This window comes from Marmota marmota, unplaced genomic scaffold (genome assembly GCF_001458135.2).
Source record: "Marmota marmota marmota unplaced genomic scaffold, marMar, whole genome shotgun sequence".
Classification (NCBI taxonomy): Eukaryota; Metazoa; Chordata; class Mammalia; order Rodentia; family Sciuridae; genus Marmota; species Marmota marmota.
In genome coordinates this window covers 31,890,789-31,913,507 of record NW_025999990.1, presented here as the reverse complement: position 1 = coordinate 31,913,507, position 22,719 = coordinate 31,890,789, and the positions used below count along the sequence as shown (strand labels likewise).

Below are 22,719 nucleotides of genomic sequence, written 5' to 3'. Positions count from 1 at the left end.
TTTCAATCTGTCTACTTGGGATTATATATCCTGTCTGCCACTTTTCTATCACTTCCCTGATTTGTCACACTTCATAGAGACTTCAACACATTGAAAAGACCATCTGTATAAACCAGTACACACACACACACACACACACACACACACAGTAGATTTATCTTTAGAGTATAAATTGAGGATTATTTCTAATATTTTTTGGTAAGTAAGCTTCAGCAAAGTATTACAAATGAGTAATAATTTCAAGGAGAGGTGTTAGCAACCATACATGGTTTATGCAAACAGTGTTAAAAAATGTTCTAAAATAGAACATTTAGACCATCTTAATGAAAAATGTCATAATGTATCAAGTAGAGAAAAAATCACTAGATCTTTAAGGACTTCTGTCACTATATGTGCAGATGTTTTTAAACCATACAATTATATTTAAACCCACAATTCTTAATTTTTTCATGCCAGGGGCTAAATGACTTGTTCCCTTTCTGAAACTTTCTGTTTTAGCATTTGCAACATCATGCAGTTCAGTTATATTTCTTTAGACGTGGAATTTCCTGCATCTGTTCTTGGCTTTCAAGACCAAATAGTTTACATGGAATAATCCTGGGCTCCAGAACTAGACCGGGTTTGCCTTGGATCCAGCACTGCTGTGTCATTGCCTGTGTGACCATGGGTGACTTTTTGGCCTTTCTGAGCTCTGGCTTTCTCTCTTCCACATGAACATAATACCCATTTGTATTTCGAGCAAGCTGTATGAATTAAATGAGATCACATATGTAAAGTGCCTAGATTAATAATTAACAACCATTTTCCTAAACTCATTCATATGGCTGGCTTCCTAATTGTTTTCTGTATTAAAACAAAGCTTGATTAATGCTTGATTTCCCCAAATTCTCTTCTCATGAGCCACATGTATATTCATAGGCAAGATTTGCTAGAGTCTGTAGAAAGAAACTTGACTCTTCTCAGCACTATGTATGTGCATAGCTTCAATTTTTTACTACAATTATTATTATTATTGGTGCTGGGGATTGATAAGTATAATAGTTTTTACTTCTCTACATACCTTTAAAACTCTGTTCAGAATCCCCCATGTTACCATTACTTGGAAAGTTTTCTTGACATACTGTTTACCCTGTGCCCTTAAAAAGTCATGTTTTGTGCATTTACAATATGTTCTCAAGTTATTTTCTTCTATCTAACTTCCTCTTGCCTCCTGCCTTTGACATATGCCTTCATTCTGCTACTACTAATCATAGTACTTCCTTACTTCGATTCTCCAAATGCCTCCCTTTCTTCCAGTATACACAGAAAAAGACCTGTGTCAGTGCTCCTGCCAAGATCATGGCAGGTGTTAAACCTTGTCTGTCTGTTGGGGCAGGACTGAAGGAAGAGTTCTAGCTTCCAGATGAGCTCCTTGGTCACCCATGTCTAGACATCAGTTCTCCTAAAAAGTGGTCTTTTGGGAGAATGTACTGGTCTGCTGTACAACAGGCCAAAGAAAAATCTGACTCTGGTAAAAATGGGCAGATTACATTGCAATCCGTAGAGAGCACCATTTCTTAAAAATAATTGGTCTTGATTTGAAAACAAGTATCTCAGATTTCATTTTTCCCTCTCTATTCTACATGTCTTGTCCCATAGGAGAAGAGAAATAAGTCGCAGCAGGTCATAGATTCTGCACCAGGTCATAGATTCTGCAGAAGGAGGGTCATTAAATAGAGGAAACATTATATCTATGAAGCTGGGTGGATTTAAAACATTTTTGCTCAGGTATATAGTTTTCTTCAGTTTGTGCATTGTTCAGTTGCCATATTCCGATTCAGATAGTGTCTCCTGACTCCAGACTACAACTTCAGAGGCAGGTATTGTTCTGTTTGTTATGTCCATACAATTGCTCTGTGACATAAAAATTATCATCCGTTAGTGGGTAAGGCAACATGGAGGCCCAAAGAGGTTAAATTGAACTGTGGCCACACATTTGTTAAATGATCCCTTCTCTTTGAATCTAGATAACTTTTCTTTTTTACTGTGCTATTTTGCTTTATTTTAAGTATCCATTTTCAATTGGAGAAAAAGCTCCAAGTGAGTTAATTACAGTGGAGGTAAAAAAAGGAATTCAAATTAGTAATATCATTATCTCTCTCTGTTTCTAGTTTGTGCAAAGCAGGTACCCGATGAAGCATCTTCCACTCGAGATTCAAGCCTCACGAACACAGCAGTGCAGGGCAAGCTAGTGTCTTCCTTTCAGCAGCACACCAAAAAGGCGCTCAAGCAGGTAAGAGAGCTGCCATCTGTCCTCTTCCTTCTATTCTGCCTACCTAAGGTAATGTGTTCTGCTGATCAGGTAAAATAAATAAGAACCAAACCATCAGAAAGCAACAAACATATCTGAGTTCAACTTCTTGCATAATATTTAATATAATCATTTTAGTCCACACTAAAAAGTAGGGGAGGCTTGGCTGAGGACTCAAATCTGACATAGAGGAGGAATGTTCTTGGAAACACACAAAAAAAACTTGTGTTAAGATTTTTGTTGGTGTGTGTAAACCAGTTGGGTTCATAAATATATTGCATAATTTGAAAATAATATCTCTATGATCTCATTGTGCTTATCTGATAGTTATATAAAAACAAATGATAATTTTCTTTTTCATTTTTGAGTTACAAATATCTACCTACATCTAGAATATCTATCAATATGCGGTGTTGGATGCTGTATGAAGTTATATGGTCTCACGCTAATGTCACATGCGCTTTGTGTTGAGGTGGTGGTGAGAGGTAACAGTTTTAAGGTTGGCTCTGAGCACTGATACACCTCAGTTGGATCATTGTTACCCGCTCTGTGAATCTAGATAAGCTGCTTTTCCTCTCTGATTCTCAAAGGCATTCTCTAGAAAATGTGGACATGATAGTATACGGGGTTGATCTGAGAGTTAACTGGGGTGATGCATTGGAAGCACATGGACATGTCTGGGCCATACTGATCACTCAGGAAGCCTTAGCTACTGCTGTCACTCCAGCAAGTGCTGAATTGTTTGAAGAAAAAGAAGAGATGTTGTGGTTAGATGGGACCATCACATGAGGATTATATTAATCATCCTAGCAGTGAGTGGAAGGTCTATGTAACTGAACCCAAGTTCCTTCTGTGCCCTTGTTCAATTGCTTTCCTCTTACAACTTCCTTTCGATCAGAATTCTGTCCCAATATCCCGTAATCTGTTCACTCTAACCAGGACATAAGGTATCATTCTGGTAATATGAGTAAAGAAAGAGAAACCATGTATTCTAAAATAAAGCTAATTAAAGAAACAAGCCTCACCAACCTCTAGAACTTCTTAATGCTCACACCCAACCTCTTAGACTTCCTCACTTGAATCAAAGTGTGAAATATGATATATCAAGAACTATGTAATGTTTTGAACAACCAACAATAAAAAAATTTAAAAAAAAAATAAATAAAATAAAAGATGTTATGTCCACCGAAAACTGAAAAATAAATATTAAAAAAAAATAAAAAAAATAAAAGATTTTTGGAGAGAAGTATATTACCTTTCATTCTGAATTAACTATTGAAATTGCAACATTCCCATTCTTAATATTATCTTTTAGGTAATAATAGTATTTCATCCTGCACAGATCTTTGGGGCAGCTTTCCATTAATATTATGGCTTTTTTTGGTTTTTGTGTTTTTCAAATAAGTTGTAGTTGGACACAATGCCTTTATTTTATTTATTTATGTGGTGCTGAGAATTGAACCCAGGGTCTCACACATGCTAGGCAAGTGCTCTACTGCTGAGCCACAACCCCAGCCCCTCATGGCTTTTTTGGGAACATTTTAGAGACCAGAGAACAAAACTATAATTACTGTTGAAATTAATTGGTGGAATAAAGGATGAAGTAGATAGGGAAATCTGAGCAAAAGCTTATTCAGGTGGCAAATAAGATGTAGGTAATAAAATAGCAAGCAGGATGGAGCAAAGATACAAAACTGGATACTTGTATCATGACATATAAGAAACAGGAATGGGAATGGAATGGGAACATAAATGAAACTCACACTTGTGAAGTGCAGTGATTTGGAAAATGTACACACCGTGAAATCTTCTAGTATGTGGATGGGAAAATAAAGATTCAAGTCTGTACTGTTATGTATCATTATTTTTTATTTTCTTTGTTTCAGTTTTATATTATTTGAACATTTTTTATAAGTCCTAAAGTGTTATACAACTTTAGGTTAGCAGTGTTTTGTTTTGTTACGGAGCATGTTTATGAGAAGGGCCACTTGCTTGCTTGTCCTGTAAGCTTCTTGATGCCCTAGAAAAGTTATTTATTCATTTCTTAAAACTTCTATTTTATAACCAAGTAGCAAATTAGCAAGAGAATATGCCTCAATATGTAGCAGATATGCTAATGTTTGATTAATAATCAAATTCATATTGGAAATACATTTAGAAGAAAAGCTGTCCTTGCAGAATTTTGCCCAGATTCCCTGTAATTGCTGATTTTTTTAAGACAGCATTTCAAAAATTGACTGAACATATGGCATTTTAATTTGTAACAGCCACAGCAAGATTGCAGCTTTCTTTTCTTTCAGATAGTCGAATGACTGTGACCATCTATAATATTTTGTAAAGTGTGTTATACAAATATATACATATATGTCAGTGTGCATGCTTTGTGCTTAGGAATATATATTTTGTGTGTATGTATATAAGCACAAGTCATTATCACACAAAATTCATTAGTTGAATGACCTTAATGATAATTACATTAGCTGATGATTTCATTATGCCTTTATTTTTGCATGTACACTTAATCCTTATATGAATTCTTTCGAAGTGTGTACTCTTATCCCTGTTTTTCCAATAAGGAAACTAAGGCCAAGAGAAGTTAGATAATTTGTCCCAGATCACCCAGCATTTGAATATTGGAAATGGTATTTGCATCCAGAATTATAGTTTCATATTCTACCCTCTTCACCAGTACTGCCTTTCAGCACATAGAATTTAAGTAGGGCAGATCACGTTTTTGGCACAATTCAAAGAAACGTATATACTTGACTATTTGTATAGCATCAAGACAGCAATATAATATAGTCCTTTAGAATACCATCTCTAAACAGACTGCTCACGTTTAGGACCAACGTATATTAATAGTCTACGTTCAAATATATAAGTCACTAATATTTTATTAGAAATATATCCTGATTCAATAGGTCTTTAGTTATCCATCTATAGCTTTGCTGATGTAGATTTTTAGAAAAAAGTAGGTGAGAACAAGAACAAAAATCTCTTAAGAACCCAGGAACTTTTAGCATCATAAGTATAGCAAAAAAATAACAACTTAAACCTCCTTGCAAAATAAGCTAGTAATAATTTCCTAGCCCCATAGTCCTTAATCTTCCTCTCACCTAAAGTATGTTAGCAAGTGGGTTCTTTGACATCCCTGCATTGTTGATTGCATTGTAGGTACAGGTTGGGCAGCATGCTAATTCTAATGCCCTGACTCTTCACATGGAATATTCTCATTGCTCCCAAATTATTGGTTCCATTTTACTTTCTGATCATCAGAACATTACTTAATACCACATGTTGAGCATAATTCCATGAATATAATACATTGTTATTCCAGTGGGTTTCTTTCTGCATACACATATGCAGAAGACTGGAGAGTAGCAGGTTGATTATTACCTTGTTCCCTGTCTTCTTTCCGCTTTGGTATTTTAGATGTCATGATCCTAAAAAAGCATAAAACGGTTAGATTTTGGATTTTAAAGATAGATAATTAAGAAAGATTAAGTTTTGGAAGTTTTTAAGCAAACAAAGAAGATGAAAGAAGGAGGGTTTGCTCTGCCGCAGTGGTGGGGTACAGGTGGATGCCACCTTTCCACGTTGTCTCTGGTGCTTCTTTGCACTTTCTTCACTGTGTATTTAGAGTGGGAGAATTTATTCACAAAATTCCTTCTTGATAATGCAAGGCAGGTAGATTCTTGGTGCTTTGTTTCTTTAGGTTCATATGTTTGACCAGGACTATGAATGCCCAAGGTTTTGGCGAGCCATAGTGGTTTCCGAACACGTATGTCAGCACTTAGCATAGTCGCAAGAGTGTGTGTTGTCATACCTGACTCAGCCAGCTGTGTTCTGTGTATGTATCTCTGATTATTTAAGTGTTAGCATTCACAGCGTGTGATGTTTTCAGATTGTCGGTGAGGGCTAATTGCATTCAGTGCATTCTTAAGTCACTTTGTTGATGATGTTTCTCCACTAAAATAAAGCAAGCATTAATTTAAAATTCACAGTTAACACAAAAATTTCTGATTCCCCATTTTATTTTTCCATTAGAGTAAACACTAGAACTGTTTCTTTTCTTTTTTTCCTCTCTTTCTTTTTTTCCAAATTATCTCATAAGATTTCTGTGTAAAAATGAAATATTTGTTTAAGGGTCTCTCCCCTCCACTTTTTTTTTTTTTTTTTTTTTTTTTTTTAAGACAAGAAAACATTGTGGTGTGTTTCTCAAGAGAAGCAGTTTGGTCAGCATCTTTTGATTTCTTTCCTTTCACTTAAAGCCAGAATTGAATTGATGTGTAATATAATCTTTATTTTTCTAGACTGATTTAGCTTCTTATGCTTGTTTCCAGTAATTGTAAAGTTTAATGTACGTTTATTTTCAAGCTTAAGCCTGGAAACCTCTTTCTCATTGAGTAATACCTGGAAGTATCAAGCTTGGTAAGTCTAATTATAGTCCTCTTGATAACGTCATGGATACAGAAATTTCACTTTACCTAGTTTGAGCAGTAGAACATTATAATGTGACCAGCTTGAATGGTAGACTGCATTTATACTTGCTGTCTGCTTATGTATTTGGTATAATATTGCTGCTTTCTGGGTTTCAAATGATAGGATATAAAATTGATCAATAAGATAACCATTAGCATAGCAAATTACAACTAAGGCTGTTGGAGGAACCTTATTGATAATATACCCGTGAAATGAATGTTGGCTGAAATAGTAAGACTGACTACATAATATTGATGTCAAATCCATGTTATAGACTAACGATCAGGCCTACCTGATCAGGCCTGGTGTGGAATAGAAAAGAGCCCAGCTCCCAAAGATGGCACAACAGAAAGCAACAAAACCTTCTTTTAAGGTACCTTTATACAGGGCACATCTCCCCAGCTATCTAAAGTAGCCCTTCTAGTCCTATTTTCTTGATCTCTTCTATGGACTTATACTTTTCAGACCATGGAACACTCCTATTTAGATAATTTTAAATTAAATTGCATGTAACATACATTTGTAACATAATATGTAATAGAATTATCTTTCTTGGAATTTTTGTAGAAACTCAAAGCTGAAAATGTGATACAAATATTCCTTATTTTGAAGAGAGGTGCTAGACACAGCCCCAGAAAACTTAGAGAGGCCAGATGGTCTATTGATCATCCCCCAACAGCTATATGAAAAATAGCTCGAGACTGATTATGGGTGTGTGTGTGCGTGCGTGTGCATGCATGCACGCGCGCGCACACACACACACACACACACACACACGGTGGGAGGAGGTGTTAGGGAGGGGGAGGGAATATTCCATATCTTGTATTCTTATATTTTGAAGCATTATGAGACTTGGAGAATTCTGCAGGCAGAGGGCTTACCATAATGACTGAGCAGAAGGAATCAAGATATATTGTATGCAGTGGAGCAAGGATACTGAGTGTGCTTATGGCCTGAGTGGGTGCTGAACGGTTAGACAGCCGTGGTGGATTTGTTAAGACCTTGCCCAGGAAGCCTGCCTCTCTAGATGGAAGAGCCCAGGTGTCTAGGTCTTATGTTTAGGGGAGTCCTGGAGGTGGATCATAAGGTGCATGGTTGATGTCCAGGTGGAATGTAGTTTCAATTGCTCCCTGTGAAGACCTCTAAAGTCCCCACTAGTGCAGCCCTAAGAATCTCACAGGATGCCACTTGCCTCCCAGAAGGTTCAGATGCCATAAGTATGATGGAACTAGTTAAAACAAATTTGCCTTTATTTTCACTCCTCATTCTCAGTGCTGGTGCGTGGGGAACCTAGAAAGAAAAGAGGAGGAAATGGGGGGTGAGAAAAATCAGGAATCTCTTTCCTAATAAAGTTTCTGATTTGAGGTATAGGCATAGTCTAGGGAGTGGAGAGGGAAGCTTTTTATTTGACTCTATCTTTTCAGACTTGAAAATGAGACTGTAGAAATACTCAAAGATGATGCAAGAAACTATACATTTTACATAAAATATTCTTCAGGAATGGGCCATAGAATTGGTCAGAGTATTTTGAACAGAATATTAGAAGAAAAAAGTTAATTGTTGATTATTCCATGCTGATTTCAGTCTTGTAGATAAAGCACTTATGGATTTTCGAGAGATAAATGAGGGCTTTTCTATTTTGATAAACTTATTTTTGAGAATTTTCATTTCAATTCAGTAAATGTTTACTGAGCACCTAATACATTGCAGGCATTCTTCTGTATATTTGGTGCATGTCAGTGAAAAAAAGCAAAGAAATCCCTGTCTTTTGTAGGGTCTACCTTCCAGGATGGGGAAAATGATATTTTACAGTGTATTAGAAGGTGATACATCCTTGGGAAAAAATAAAGCACAGTCGGTGGTGGAGATGGAGATACAGTGGGAATGTGTTCTGAGCAGAGCCTTCAAGTATGTGAGGAAATGAGCTGCCCAGGTTTCTGAGGGAAGAGTGTATCAGCCAGAGAGAAGAGTTAATGTAAAGGGTATACGTATGCCTGATATAGAAGGGACAGCTCAAAATGATCGAGAATTACTAAGACACTTGTCTGATGTGTGAGATATGCCATGCATTTCATACAATACAGCCTTTGCATATAAAACAAGTAAACGAATAAAGGCAAATAGCAGGTGTTTGTTGGAGGATAGCCCAGGCTTCCTGTTTTCTGTGCCTTATCTCCATCTTTGGGCGGAAGGGCAAATATGGTGATGTCAAGCTGTGGGGAAAGGACCAGATTCACAGGGCTGTCTTTGCAAGGAACCTATGTCCACTGTTCTGGGACATCTGGGCAGCCATCCTGAGAGTAGTTCTTCACTGTCTCTGTAAATTTCCTAGTCCTCGTTCACAGCCACTCTGGTTTTCATTTCATTCCCTGAACCACCAAAGACCTGTCCTGCTAGGGGTCTGGTCATTGCTTCATTTACTGATGATAGATATCACAATGTTCATATGACTGGGTTCTTCTTGTTGCTTGGGTCTCATTATCTTTGTCACCACCAGAATGGCCTCTTCTGACCTCCTAATCCAGGTTAGTTCACCTATTCCCACACCCCACTCTGCTATCTTTACTTTTTCTGGCATAATATTCTTAGTACTGGTGTGTGTGTGTGTGTGTGTGTGTGTGTGTGTGCGCGCGCGTGTGAAATTATTTTGCTTATTTTATGCATTTCCTTGTCAGTCCTTCATGAAAATATAAAATAATTAAAATAAAATTTTGTTATGTTCAGTACTATGAATCAGCAGTGCTTACATGGTAGTTCAGCAGAAGAAATCCTCAAAAAATCATTTTATTTTTGTAGCATGGATAAATTATAGAAATGTCAAAACAGCATATATTGAGTATTTACTTTGTGCTATAAATTGTGCTAAAATACTATTCTGTAGCTTTCTTGTTTGAAGCATCTTGCCCACACTTTTGTCAAGGGTTTTTAGGGACATTTGTCCAACTCAGTTACCCAGTATTATAAAGCTAGTTAGTTAAGTCTTTCTTTGCCTCTGTAACCTTGTAACCATTGTACCACACAGCCATTAAGAGAGCTCTGCAGGGGTTGGTGTTGTAGCTCAATGGTAGCACGCTTGCCTAGTATGTGTGAGGCACTGAGTTCAATTCTCAGCACCACATATAAATAAATAAAATAAAGGTCCACCAACAAATGAAAAAAAAGTTCTGCTGAGTCCCCAGTTTCTCTGCATATCAGCACCTTAGAAGACCTATATTAGCCAGTATCTATACTTGGTAGTTTATTTTAATACTTACATTGTGCAAACTTGTTTATTTTGATGGTGGGGAGTGGTATTTAGTAAAAAATCAAAAGTGGCTGCCCTTAGACTGAATTTGGCCCATAGTTATCTGTGTTTGTCTGATAACATGATTTCAAAACAGGAAAGCTCATCTAAAAATCTAGACAGCAACAGCTCATTCTGATGGGGGTGGGGTGTTCTTGCCCACTGCAGCCTCTTCCGTTCTCACCTGCAGGTCACCCTGGCCCCAAAGGGATTCCGTGTTTTTTAAGATGATTTTGAAAAAGAGATATGCAGCATGTTTGAGTAGTTGATGTGCATGAAGTTGAAAGCGTAGTTACATGAAAAAAAAAAAAAAACAACCAAGAAGCCTTTACACAGCCAGCCCTCTTTACTTGGAGGATGCACACTCCACTCCAAGAGACCAGGAGCCTCGTAGCCTCGTAGACAGAAGTACCTGAGTGTTCTTGAGAAGGGTCACCCAGGAGGTCCCAGGCATATCTCAATGGAGGTGACCTTGGTTTTCTCCCTCAGTCAATATTCTGATATGCTTGGAAGGAACCTCTGAGCCACATCCCCAGCCCTATTTTGTATTTTGTTTAGAGATAGGGTCTCACTGAGTTACTTAGCACCTCACATTTTGCTGAGGCCAGCTTTGAACTCGAGATCCTCCTGTCTCAGCCTCCCTAGCTGCTGGCATTATAGGCCTGCACCACCATGCCCAAGTGAATGTTGGCATGTCAAGTGAATCTTGCTTCCAGGAAAGTGAGCTAGACTCCTAAAAATGACCACAGATTCACTCTAACATGACTGTGAGTCTAGAATGCAAAATGAAGATGCCCCTTTCCTATTCTGATGACTGAGCTTTGACCTGTCTGAGTTTGCTGAACTCCGTGTGCTTCACTGTTGTCACTAGTGTCAGAATAAGAGACACTTCCGAGCTTCCGCTTATTTAAGCCCCTACAAATATCATTTAGGAATAATAAATTTAATGTTTATTTGTCAGAGATAAAACAAAAATATGCATGAATACTTTTAATATATTTAGAATACTAATTTTTGTTACATGATGGTCATTTGGTTTTTGTCCATATAAGCAATTGGTGTTGCATGTCAGAATTTAAAAAAAAAAATATTGTGTTGAGAAATATTGCTTGAATTTTCTAAGTATGAAGTACATATTCAGAAAACAAATCATGCAAATGGCAATGGTTAACAATTTCTTTTATCCTGTCAGACCTTAAAATTTAAAATTTTTCCTTTTTTTATTCTTTTTAAATTTTTTTCTATCATGATTTATTTCTGCTAAGTTTTTTATATTAGAGTCCTTTCAGCTCTAGAAATTGAGTCCAAATTTTCATTATTTCATTTATTATTTACCACAAATCCTTCAAAAAGGCATATCATCTTTGATTTTTTTTCTTGGGGGAGGGTTACTGGGAATTGAAATCAGGGACACTGGACTGCTGAGCCATGTCCCCCACCCTATTTTGTATTTTTTTTAGAGATAGGGGCTCACTGAGTTACTTAGCACCTCACTTTTTGCTGAGGCTGGCTTTGAACTTGAGATCCTTCTGTCTCAGCCTCCCTAACTGCTGGGATTATAGGCCTGCACCACTATGCCCAGCCCATCTTTGATATTTGATTGTAGATTCTAGACCTTTAGTTTGTTTCTCTCGTTTTTTCAAAATTTATCTAAAATAAATTCTGTGACTTCACATGTATATATACACGCATACACACATGCACACTGAATATTTTTTAGTGCATAATATTTTGCCAAGAGAAATAGTTGAATAATATGTAATGCATGACTTCTAAAAATTTACTCCTGTTTGTACTTTTGTGAAATCTTACATTGTGAACAAAGGTGGACTTAATTATAATTTAAATCACTGTGTTACCTCATTTGGTTACATTATTGGATTGTTAGGTTAATGTCTATAAAGTGCTTTGAGTTCTTATACAGGACTAGAGAGATTTATGCAAGTATGTGCACAATTTATGTGCAATTATGTATACTCCTTGGAAGAAAGAGTAAATGTCTTAAATATTTTATAGCACATATGCTCTCATTTGCCATATTATTGACAGCAGGCTAAAGGTGAGAAGGATAGCATCTTATTAATCTTTATACCTCTTGTCCCCCCACAGCGCCTGATACTTTTTAAAAGCTCTGTAAGCATAAGAATCAAAGGGAACATGTTGTGTAATCATCAGTTTCTGCGTCATTTATGATAGATTGCCCCAGCCTTTCTTTCTCATCTGGCTTTAACTCTTGTCTGAATATGCCTTCTCTCATTTATGTGGCATTTAAGTTTTCACTTCTGTAATTACTTGAATGCCAAATCTTATGGTCAACAAGTTGAACATTTAGCTAATACCCTGAGCAAATAACCTGACATGGTTTTTGACAGCAAGGGAATATACAGTCGATGCAGTATTTCAGGAAATTCTGACAACTGTTAGTCAGAGATCATTAATCAAGTAACTGAGATGTTGTAAAATTGGTAGAAATTGCACAGAAATCAGGAATAAAAAGGCTTCATACCGTCTGTGGCCAGCCTTTTAACCTTTCGAGGAGTCTTAGCATTCCTGTTAACTGTGAATTTAATGTTTCTTCCGCTTCATGTGCTTAAGACACCCTCCCCTTTTTTTTTTATTATAGGTAATTTTCTGCATAAAGCGATCAGTTAGATTAAGCTGTATTTCAAAACTTTTAAATGTCTTTTATTACATTATCATGACCATGGTCGATCATTTAGGAAACACAAAGCACTCCCATTTGGACAGATTTATTCTCATATCTTTTTTTTTCCCCCTGGATTTGCCAGAACCCCGTCCTGTTCGTGTTCTGAAGGTTAATGCCCAAAGTCAAGCAGACAGAAGCCAAATGCTGCAAGGTTTCCAAGATTAGGACTGATTCCCTTCACAGAAATAAATGATTCCTGCCATGTTCAGTGATTTTGTGCAGCGCTCCCCACGGCTGAGTGAATGCATCAATACTGTAGTTCTTACATGCTGTACATACTGATGACACTCGGTGTTAACTGATTGAGCCGTGCACTGGAGACGACGCACCTGCAAGAGGAGTGCAGACACATATATTTTTATCCTGGTTTTGAAATATTTATTTTACATTTATTTTATGTAGGAGTCATAGTTTCAAATTCCATGGGCTCTCAAGCCACACTGCTAAGGTAGAACACACCGTTAAGTACTGCTTTATTGTCAGAATTATACTGAAATGGTCTCAGGTTTATACCCTTTGCCACAGCCCAATTTTATGCTTTTGAGGGAAAATTATATGAAGGTGTCTATTAAGAATCCTGACAAATTAGGGGCTCTGTGGAATGTAAGTCTCATAAGAGGTTTGAGCTAATGATGGGCAAGTGGATCATTTAATTCAATTATGAGGAATCATTTTGGCTACATTTTTATGTTATATTTTATTATCATGTTTTATAGGCTTTGAGGCAGCAGCAGAAAAGAAGAAATGGAGTCTCAATGATGGTAAACAAGACTGTTCCTCGTGTTGTTTTGACACCATTAAAGGTGTCTGATGAGCAGTCGGATCCGCCTTCAGGTAAAGAGCTAAAATATTTTATGCTTGGCCAGTTTCTTCTCAGAGGAGACTTTCTCACTGAGAGAGATGTCATGTTTTTTTTTTTTTTTTAACTGAATAATACTAACACTTGAGGTTTGGTTTAATTTTTTTTCACATCTTTGACTCTGCAGTGATTCAAAAATATAGAGTCCTACCCAGTTTAAAAAAATATATAAGAAGTGAAGTCATCATGAAATGACTTCATTCGCTATTGTCAGTAGATGTGAGGAAATAACTGGTGAATCTAGGTGGATTTTGTTGCTGCTTTGGCTTTTGACTGCTGAACTTTAATGGTGAAGCACATGCTGATTTGAAACACTAGCAAAAGCAGTTCTGCCATGAGTGTGATTTTGTTTTTCAATCCTCTCCTGCAAAATCTGGAATCCTTTATTGGTTTTGTGTTCTAGTAACATTCTTCTTACCTCGGTGCGGCCCTGACCTTTCCTTCCAATTTACCTCTTGTCATTTTCTCAGCTGTATACCATTGTATTTATTATTCTATTAATGTTTGCATTTTCTGTCCCTGCTTCAACATAAAGTTATTCATAAAGGTCTGATCTCTCTTTTTCTTCAGGAATCCCCTCTTCCCTCATCATTCTGTCTCTGTTTTGTCTCATCTTTCACTGGCATCGTACTGTTCAAGATTATTCATGGATTTTTACAAAAGATTAGACTATTTTAAAAGCTATCAGATCAGTAACTGAGTTTTTGATTCTGCTATTAAGCCATCTGTTCTTGCTTTTGGTCCTGTTTGATTGATTTATTGGGCTTTTCTCTCTTTATCCAGTAAGGGAATCAGATTGTGGCCAAAGGTACTATATTAACTCTTAGAAAGAAAGATTGTATCTATGGTTCCTAAAACAATTTTAGATTTTTCTTTTCAAGGACAGCAAGAGGAAGATAATGGCATAATAACTATTTCCTTTTTTTAGGATCCGAATCTAAAAATGGTGAAGCAGACAGTTCAGATAAAGAAATGAAACATGGGCAAAAATCTCCCACTGGAAAACAAACGAATCAACACTTAAAACGATTAAAAAAGTCTGGTTTAGGTGAGTGATCGATAGATTAACATGTTATATTTTAGAGATGTATGTCTTTTCACATAAGTTATGGAGCATTCCAAAAACTTTTTTAAGTGGCCAAACAAGGAAATTAAAATATCCTTCCATCTATGTAAACCAAAAAAAAAAAAAAAAAAGAGAAAAGAAAAAGTAAAAAGAAAGAAATATTATAGTTATAATGGAATGGTCCTCAGCTTATAACTGAATTTGTGAATGGCATTATTAGATTAGGCAGAGGTAAAAATAACCAACTTAAAATATGTATTCAAATAATTATCTTTCTAGTTGTAACTTTATCTAATGAGTAATATTTTGTCGATGTAACTGGGTTTCCTTGTATTATTTGCTTTATGGGTGAAAATGCCACTCTTACAAAGGCTTCTTGAATTGGATAATACATTGTCTTTGGGGTCTGCTGCAGGAAAGCTGTTCTGCTTTGATTTCTGTCTGTGCTGCTTGAAATATTTAGTAGCGTGTGTCTGAATGGTGAGCATGGCTGAGAAACATGGCACAGTCCCTGGGTCTGGCTAGGGGGCATCACGTTTTTCTCCCAAATAGTTCCTTTCTAATAACTCTTCACCAGGGACCCAACTGCAGCTTCCAGAAGCATTAGAATTAAAAAGACAAAAATAAATGCATCCTGGTCTGTATATTATAATTCTTAATCACCACGTCTTGTTCAATGACCTGGACCTGATGGCTTCATTCAAGTCTTTTGGTTATTTCACTTGTGAATAGGAATAATGATAGTAACCTGGATCATTATGATATTTTTGTAAAATGGTTAGTAGAAACTATGAATGTACTGACCTGGACTTAATTACTGGTTCTGCCTCTTACCTTTTTCACAACTTAGGAACTTTCTTATTTGCAGAGTTTATCTTTTTGTATCATTCAAGTGAGATTTTTAACAGATTTATTTATTTTTGGTAAAGTTTTTTTTTTCTTTCTTTTCTGTTGCCTCCTATATGCCAGGCATCTTCTTAAATTCTGGGAACATGCTTTGAATAAAAAGCCTTTTAATATAATTTACATATCCAGGAAAGTAGAATTTATTTTTATTTAAGTTCTTTAAATATAGCATAATTACCTACTTTACATTATTTCTAAGGCTAAATAATTACACAGTTATTATCTAACCCCAGATATGTACTTATGTATAACCACATGCACATGTACTCAGACTTGACTTTTTTCTTGTCTTCTGGGTGTTGTAAACAGCACCTGAAATGGAAAACGATAGCGGGAGAATGACAGAGAATGTACTGAAAAGTACATAAATGCCCCAAACAAAACCATGTTGCCACACACAAAGTGATTAAAAGTTCAATGACCTTTATTTAGAAATGCCTGCTGTCAATTTCAGTAAAGTCAATGCCATGCGATGAAGTGAGAAAATTCAAGGCACAGCCTCCCCCTCCCCCCAATTTACTTAGCTAACTTCAGGGCTGAAGTCAAAAGGACAGTTTGCCACTCTGTGTCATCAGGATCCTCCGGGGCTCCAGGCTTTAGTCAGGATAGCTTCCATTCTACTTGGAGACATCTTGAAATCCATATTCAAGCAGATAGAAGATCAGAATTCTTTCTCTTAACTCTGTTTACATTAGCGTCAAGCCTGCTCCTAGACAATCCTACAACCACTAAACATTTTATCGGTTCAGATTTGTGCTGGCAGAGTATTTTGGCTGACTTCTGAGCAACTTAAAAGAGTAATAAGGGGGCTACCAGGGTCGTCATTTTTAAAATTAATTAATTATTATTTTTTTAAATTTATGTATGACAGTGGAATGTATTACAATTCTTCTTACACAAATAGAGTAGTTTTTCATATCTCTGGTTGTATACACAGTATATTCACACCAATTTATATCTTCATACCTGTACTTTGGATGACAATGATCATCACATTCCACCATCATTAATAACTCCATGCCCCCGCCATTCCCCTCCAACCCCCCTCTGCCCTATCTAGAGTTCATCTATTCCTCCCATGCTCCCGCTCCCTATCCCATTAAGAATCAGCCTCCTTATAGCAAAGAAAATATTTGGCATTTGTTTTTTTTGGATTGGCTAACTTCATTTAGCATTATCTTCTCTAACTCCATCCATTTACCTGCAAAATGCCATGATTCTATATTCTCTTTTATTGCTGAGTAATATTCTATTGTGTATATATGCCCCATTTTTTTTTAATCCATTCATCTATTGAAGGGCATCTAGGTTAGTTCCACAGTTTTGCTATTGTGTGCTGCTGTAAACATTGATGTGGTTGTGTCCCTGTAGTATGCTGTTTTTAAGTACTTTGGGTATAGACCAAGGAGAGGGAAAGCTGGTTCAAATGGTGGTTCCATTCCCAATTTTCCAAGAAATCTCCATACTGCTTTCCATATTGGCTGCACCAATTTGCACTCCCACCAGCAGTGTATGAGTATACCTTTTTCTCCACATCCTCACCAACACTTATTATTGTTTGTATGCATAATTGCTGCCATTCTGACTGGAGTGAGATGAAATCTCTTCTCAGAAAAATAAACAATCTGTGAGGTGATAGAGAGCCTACATCTTGGGAGAAAATCTTTACCCGTCACACTCCAGATAGAGCACTAATCTCTAGGGTATATAAGGAACTCAAAAAGCTAAACATAAAAAAAAAAAAAATCAATAAATGGGCCAAGGACCTGAAGAGACACCTCTCTGAAGATGATGTACAATCAATCAACAAATACATTTAAAAATGTTCATCATCATTAACTAGGGTCATTTTTAACTTGCTTTGTGTTAGAGTACAAATAGGAGAAATAACGAATCTACTTCAGTGCAGGAAGGGAGAAGGGAAATCACTTTCACTGGTCACATTTAATACTGTGGTCTAGACATTTTGATATGTTATTTCAGTTAAATCTTTCTTTAGTTTTGTATAGTAGAGTGATTTCCATTTTATAGATAAAGAGACTGAGGCCCAGAAGGGTTAAGAAGGTTGCTCATAAATGGCACAGCTAACATACAAGCCAAGGCATATCTATCCCCAAAGTCCCAGCCATTCATCTTGGATGGAATCCAAATGTCAAATCATCCAGCCTGTATTTTGCCCATGTAGGAACCACCGAGAAGCACCCAGCTCTGTAATGTCATGAGGAGTTTACCTGGTGTTGACACTGCAGGTGCTGGAGGTATAGATTTCTGTGTCCTTTGTGATAACAGGGACACGAAACGGTGGGATCTGAGATAAGTCAATTAGGGTAGAAACCTGTCCAAAACAAACGGCAGGTGATTACTGGGAAGGACTGCAGCTGACAGCCTAACCTGGCAAGCAGTGGAACAGAGTGGCCTATTTTGTGCCATTGCGGTCAGAAGTGCTTATTAAGCTACCAATTTATGCCCTGCAGTATAAAATGAAAAAAAGAAAACTGGGAGAAAGGACCTTAAATATAACTGTTCCCAGACAGTTGTGATATTCTTGATGGTCTATTAGAATCAGGATGTTTAGTTCCCTATAAGGCATCTTTGTGAACATTCTGCTCTCTCTTTGCCATTAAGTTGTTAGCTCCTTGGAAACAGTGACCTTCCTATGGATCTTTGCAGTCCTTACTGTACCCATTATATCCCTCCTGTTTAATATTTTCTGAATAAGTTTTGAATGAATGAATAATTCAGATTTACTGAATTTCATTCAATCTGGATGAAAGATGCATCTAGTCTTATGTCTCCTTGGATAAAAATGCCTCTATGTATTTGGGGAAGGTCATTCTTTGTGAGGCCCTGTGTAGCTGTTGAACCAGTGCATAGGAAAGATCCCACCCCTGAGCCCTTAGCCAGCCAAATGGCAGTAGCTGGCTCTTCCTCATCTGATTCTCCCACTTAAATCCCATGTCTAATTCAAATAGTATCTGAAGTGTGGTTTTAACTTTGCTTGCCTCCTTTTGGTAGGCGTAGCTCTAGATAGGTACTAACTTGTGGAAAACATTCTGAAATGAAAACAAATGCCACAAGTCTGTTATAATTTGAGAGTTCTGAAACAACATCCAATCAAAATTGAACTTCAGAGTATAAGTCTAAATTGTCATTGTTATTGTGAGATTTCCCTAATAGGAAACAAAACAACAATAACAACAAAAATACTTGTAATCCTCCCCCAAGTGCTTCCTCTTGATATCTGGAAACCACTTAATTTGTCAAATTGTAGGATAGTCAACCTGTTTACTTGGCTCTTGGAATTGAATGAGTGAGCTTGTGTGGTTAAGCACACAGTGGAACCCTGTGTTTTCCTGAGGACTTAATAGGGGACCCACCATAGCCCTTCCCACACACTTTCATATGCCCACTTTCCCTGGAGAGGATTCCCAGCTACACAATTTAAAAAATTACTATTACTATTATTATTATTAGTAGTAATAATAACCAGCTGCACAATTTAAAAAAAAATAGTACTAGCAGTAGTAGTAATAATAACAGCAACAACTACAATGACTTTCCTCAGCCATTGTAATTCTGATGGTAATCTTGGTGTTCATATGAGAATTAAGTCATTCAGCATGAGAACCCACTGCTCTTGATGTAGGCGTTTCCTTCCTTTACTCTCTGCCAAGGTTATGTGTGAAAACTGAGTATTTCCCTGAGGAGCCCTCTGATAAATAGACTTGGTAATGTGGGATGAGTGAGTCCAGCTGAAAAAAATAATTCTAAATAGTGTTTCTCTGATGATGATGATATAATCAAACAAAAAATTGGTCTGTCCCTCTCCTTTTTCTGAGTCAAGCATGGTAGAAAACACAGTTCCAATATGCATAAAACCAAATTCTAACCATGTCTACAGGGGTTCTTTTATTATCACAGGCCACTAAACATTAGTCTACCAAATAACCGGAGCAGAAACCTCATCTGATGAGATGCAGGATAGGTGTGGCTGCAAATGATGTTGAAAATACAGATTTTTTTCTTGCCTAATCAGTATTTTCAATGTTCTCTGTTCTTGTCTTTGCAAAGGATAAAACTTATTATTTTAAGGCCTCCCCTATGGAGTTTTCTGAGAAAACCTTAATACTTTATCATGTCACTGTCTTTATAGCACTAAGAGCATGGATTTGTGAACATTTCAAAAAAAGTTTCTTAGTGATGCACTGCCTTATCACTTGCTTCATATGTTTGCAATTATTTAGCTTTATGTTTAGAGCAGTTTTTAAGTTTACAGTAAAATTGAGCTGGTGTACAGAGACCCCCAAGCCCCTATCCCCCACCCACACACACACACAATCTTCACCTCTATTGACATTCTGTGCCTCATGGTTGTATGTGTTATTGTAGTTGGTCAACCTCCATTGACACATCTTCATCCCAATGGTTTACTTAGGGTTCACCCTTGTTGTGTATATTCTTTGGGTTCTCACAAACAGAAGGTGACTTTGCCATTGTTTTAATAATTATTTTAATAATGGCAAAGTCACCTTCATACAGAAGAATTTCATTGGCCTAAATATCCTCTGTGCTTTGTTTATCCCTTTCTTTCTTGTTTTGTATTTCTTTTTCTAACATTTTCCCCTAAAAGTTCCTTGGTTTCAGGGTCATGAATCTAAATTAGTTTTTAATTATATTTCTTCCCACCGAATAACACCCGATAAAAAGTGCTTGCTAAGCAAACCCAAGCTGCTGAGGGATGTCTCTGAGGGGGGATTTAATACTGTCCTCATTGAGCCCAACTGAAATTCATTCATATAGTTACATGAACATATTTGGCTTCATATATTTGTAGTAAAGAGTTACTAACTATTCTGTTTTTTTAAATGGTTATACCTTCTTTAAATAAATCAGTACAGAATAGTATGAATGAAATTTGAACAATACTCCTACACCCTCTCATCTAATATTATTCTCTGTGTTTTATAAACATCAATATTTCTTAATGTGCACACATAGCCAGATCTTACTTTACACCATTATTTTATTCCACTTTAATTAGAAGTACTAAATTTAATTAATTTTAGGCTAATTAAGAAACAGAAGTAAAACAAAAAGACCAAAATTGTTAAATATTTGCCCCAGGATATAGTCATATGTCTCCAAAGATAATAAAATTAGGAAAAATAAATAGGAATGATTCTCTGCTAATTATTCATTTCAATTTTGGGCAATATATTATAAAATGGAAATAATTGTCTTTACAGTCTCACTACTTCCATGTTTTTGTTATATTATTTTTTAAACATCAAGGCAGGTCCCTCAGAAAACACAGCAAGTCCCAGTTTTGTCCATTTTGAAGAGTCTTTATTTAGCCAGTTGGTCTGCTCCCCATAGGACCTATCACTGCCTCTGTGAGGAACAGCCCTGAGCCTGAGCATTTTAGGATATTTAAAGGTAAAAAATTCATCTGGGTTGATGTAGCTGCAAGAAAGCTTGTACAGAAGCTGAATTGGGCAGTTAGCAAGACAATGCAATGGGTACATTGGCATTTCCCACAGGACTTTCCAGGTTGGCAGAGCAGCAAGCAAGCAGAAGGGAAGTGGAGGTCAAAATGACTCTGTTCAGTGCAAGTTAGAAAATGGTTACTCATGTCTAGACAATGAATCTCTGACAAGGTACATTGCCCAAGAAAAATGGAAACCAAAGAGTACAATTGTATAAGAATTGCTACTTTGTGTTGCCAAGTATGCTATGCTAGGTAACTATTAATGGGCACAGAGGTGGGGCTTTCCCATGGGAGAAGCATTTCTTACATGACATGGCGTCTCAAAGTAAAATGGAATGTGTTTGGTCATTGGCCATTTAGTTCTGGCCCATAATAGGTGGATAACATTCGTATTTTATTGGTTTAACCTTAATGGCCATAGGTTGTTGTTGTTTTTTTTTTTTTTTTAAAAAAAACCCTGGTACTATATTTTAATGGATTCAGTGCTCCATTCCTATTGTTTATGATACAATTTTTGTCTTCTTTTTCCCTTATTCTTTATGTTGAAAGCCCATTTTCCTCTCCCTCTGCGTTTGAGCTCTGTTTCAGAGACATTTCTCTCCATTTTCCCTGAGACAATAAAGAACCTCTTGGTTTTCAATCTGGCCTGTGTTTGGGCATTTCCTTTTGTCTGCCTGGTCTGCCTGACATTGTGCTCCTTTTTTCTCCTCCTCCTCTTCCTCCTCCTCCTCCTTTTTGATGCATAATTTCTATGCTTATTCCCTTCTGGAAATATTAACAACAGAATACCCTTGATCAATAAGTGCTCCAAAGACTAAATATTCCAGAGAATACTTAGTGGTTCTGAGACCAGATTGGGGGTTTCAGACCCCCCCCCCCATCGAGAATAGCAGAGAATTAGCCTAACCCTGATTGGGTACAGACCCCATGATTTTTATCATGAGACCAACCGTTTTGGATAGCCTAGATACTTAGCTTGCAGGTCAGCCACTGGGGCTTCTCCTCTTTCCCTCACCCTGCCTCTGATACTTCAGACCTCTAGGCTGAATGTCTGGGAATTCAACACTGAAATGGCTACATCTTTTTCCTTCTCTGGGCACTGTAGGGAGATATGAAGTACCAGCTTTAATGAGATAAGACAATCATATATAATTGGATTGTTCTTAAGCCAATTAAGAGTACATGTGTAAGGATAATTAAAATGGAATTAAACATCCTCTGTGGTAACACATTTGGTTCAGCTGCTTTGTCTTTGTTCCAACATTCTAAAACATATTTTTGCTTAGGTAGACATCTTTGAAATAGATCTTCTATTGGCTTTGTCATGAAAGACGTGACTGTCTGATGCTTCCTTTTTTCTATGATGTTCTTCAAAGATTTTGAAGCATACTACATAGTAACAGTATGGGTCCTGCTTCTCACATTGCTTGACATGGAATATTTTTCAGAATTCTTTACCTTTAAAAAAAATTTTCCCAATGTTCCCCTCCAGTCAGAGACACTCTCTATAAATTACCTGAATACTTTTATATGAGACTATTTAGACTATGTAATAGAATTAAACAAACTCCCTTTTTGGTTTCCCAGCATTTCTTTAGCTCTTGTCTCTTCCTCAATTGCTGAAAAAAGAAAGATCTT

The 22,719-nt window shown here is 36.8% G+C and overlaps 1 protein-coding gene across 1 annotated transcript in view; it reads left to right on the top strand.

The window, feature by feature from the left end:
* Asxl3 (ASXL transcriptional regulator 3) overlaps nt 1–22,719 on the top strand; it is a 140,375-nt gene that overhangs the window by 51,952 nt on the left and 65,704 nt on the right. The window contains 3 exon segments of the mRNA XM_015482250.2: nt 2,151–2,272; nt 13,479–13,596; nt 14,550–14,669. Coding sequence (XP_015337736.2) covers nt 2,151–2,272; nt 13,479–13,596; nt 14,550–14,669 — 360 coding nt within the window.